The 1,996-nt window shown below is 61.7% G+C and overlaps 1 protein-coding gene across 1 annotated transcript in view; it reads right to left on the bottom strand.

The window, feature by feature from the left end:
- The window catches only part of PTSG_12851 (uncharacterized protein), a gene marked incomplete at both ends in the record, with an annotated part of 2,602 nt that extends 616 nt beyond the window's left edge, over nt 1-1,986 (bottom strand). Inside the window, 2 exons of the mRNA XM_004989426.1 lie at nt 39-1,696; nt 1,971-1,986. Of these exons, the coding sequence (XP_004989483.1) occupies nt 39-1,696; nt 1,971-1,986 (1,674 nt within the window). The remainder of the gene's footprint in view (nt 1-38; nt 1,697-1,970) is intronic.
- Nucleotides 1,987-1,996: the final 10 nt, after the last annotated feature.

Raw genomic sequence — 1,996 nt, 5'->3', positions numbered from 1 at the left:
CAGTGCTGCCGCTGCTGGTGTCGCCAGTGGCGGCGTACTTGATGGTGTAGGACAAGGTGCCCTTGATGTAGCGAAGAAGGTGCTTGGCAGCCTTTCCAGTGGTCCATGCCGAAGTGCTGCATGCGGCGAGACAGGATGGAGACAGCCGCCGAGATGTCTGGGCGCGTCATCGTCGCAGCATAGAGGAGGGAGCCAAGCAGCTCGCGGAACGGCACGTCCGGGAGTGGCTCCTCCTTGTCGGCTGGCTTGTCGACGTAGCCCGTGCAGAGCGGCGTGCCGACGGGCTTGCAGTCAGCCATGCCGAAGGTCTCCAGCACGCTGCGCAGGTAGTGCTCCTGGCTCATGGTGACGGTCCTGGCCTTGCGGTCGTGCCGCACCTTGATGCCGAGACATATGTCTGGGCTGCCCAGGTCCTTCATCTTGAAGCGCTTGGAGATGGCCTTCTTGAACGCGGCCATGTCGCTGTCGCTGTCGGCGAAGATGAGCAGGTCGTCCACGTAGACGGCAACCCACATCACTTTGCCACCCTTGCAGGTGCGGCGGTAGATGCAGGCGTCCGTGGCTGTGGCGACGAAGTCCTGCTCGCGCATCCAGGCGTCCAGCGTGTGGTTCCACAGGCGCGGGCTCTGCTTCAGTCCATACAGCCCGCGCTTGAGGCGCAGGACCGTATTCGGCGAGAAGATGCCGTCGACGGCCGGTGGCTGGACGTAGATCTCGTGATCTACGGGCGCGTTGAGGAACGCCGTGTTGACGTCCATCTGCTGGACGTCCATGCCACGCGCGACGGCCATGGCGAGCATGGTGCGGATGGCTGCGATGGTGGCCGTCGGAGCAAAGGTGTCCGTGTAGTTGACACCGTGGACCTGGGAGTAGCCCTTGGCAACCCAGCGCGCCTTGTACTTGATCACCTTGCCCTGGTCATCGCGCTTCCTCCGGAAGATGACCATGCTGCGGAGCAGCTTGTGGCCCTTGGGAAGGTCAGCGCGAGGCACGACGTCGTAGACGTCATTGGCCTGCATTGCCGCAAACTCGTCCAGGATGGCTTGGCGCCACTCCTCAGAGTCTGGCGAGGCAAGCGCCTCCTTGACGGTGGCTGGCTCAGCTGACGTGGCAACACTGCCAGCAGCGATGTCTGGTAGATGACCACCCACTGCTGATGTCTTCTCCCCCGTACCAGCAGCGCTGGTGGCAACGTGACACGTGGTGGTTGAGCCACCAGGGGTGTCCTTGTCACCGAGGGTCTCGGACAACAGCAGCTGGTCCCAGACGGAGCCGCCAAGGGCGCGTGGCTGGAGCTGCGGCTCCCCCGCACGTGGTGCAGTGGGAGCGCCGGTGGCACTGTCCTCGGTTGAACGCTGAGCGGTCTTGTTGGCATGCGAAGCAGAGGCACCGCTGTTGTCCTGCTCTTGCTGCTGCTGAGAGGAGGCGACGTCCTTGTTCTTGATGGCGCCGAAGCGAGCGTGGATGGTGTGGACAACGCGTCGCGTGTCCGGCATCCAGACGACGTGGGCCTGGTCCTCCTCAGCGAAGCCGACGTAGACGCCAACGCGTGAGCGTGGGTCAAGCTTGTGCCGCGTGCTGCTCTTCTCCACATGCACGTAGGCCGGCGAGCCGAAGACACGCAGCAGGCTGACGTCGAAGGCGTGCCCAGTCAGGGCTGGCTGTGGAAACGACGTGGTCTGACGGGTCAGACATACTGCACGCTCAAGAAAGGTGATGGAGAAACAAGAGAGGGAAACAAGCAGAAGGGAGAGAAGACGCACAAGCGAGTGTGAGACAAGTGGTGATGATGCTCAGGGGTGGCTGGGTCTCATAATCTGTAGAAACACGACAGGTGGTGTGTGTGTTTACTGTAGGCAAACGCAACAAACAAGAACACAAGGAGAATGAACAAGCACAACAAGCTGCTGCCAAATCAACTCGGGCAGCACGCTCAAACGAATACAAGACAAGTGCACACAGTCAATGACGCTGCCAAGGCGACATGGGCAGAGAG

Source organism: Salpingoeca rosetta, assembly GCF_000188695.1.
Source record: "Salpingoeca rosetta unplaced genomic scaffold supercont1.29, whole genome shotgun sequence".
In the NCBI taxonomy this organism is placed as follows: Eukaryota; class Choanoflagellata; order Craspedida; family Salpingoecidae; genus Salpingoeca; species Salpingoeca rosetta.
Note: the sequence above shows the minus strand (reverse complement) of the source record. Positions and strands in the feature narration are given on the sequence as shown.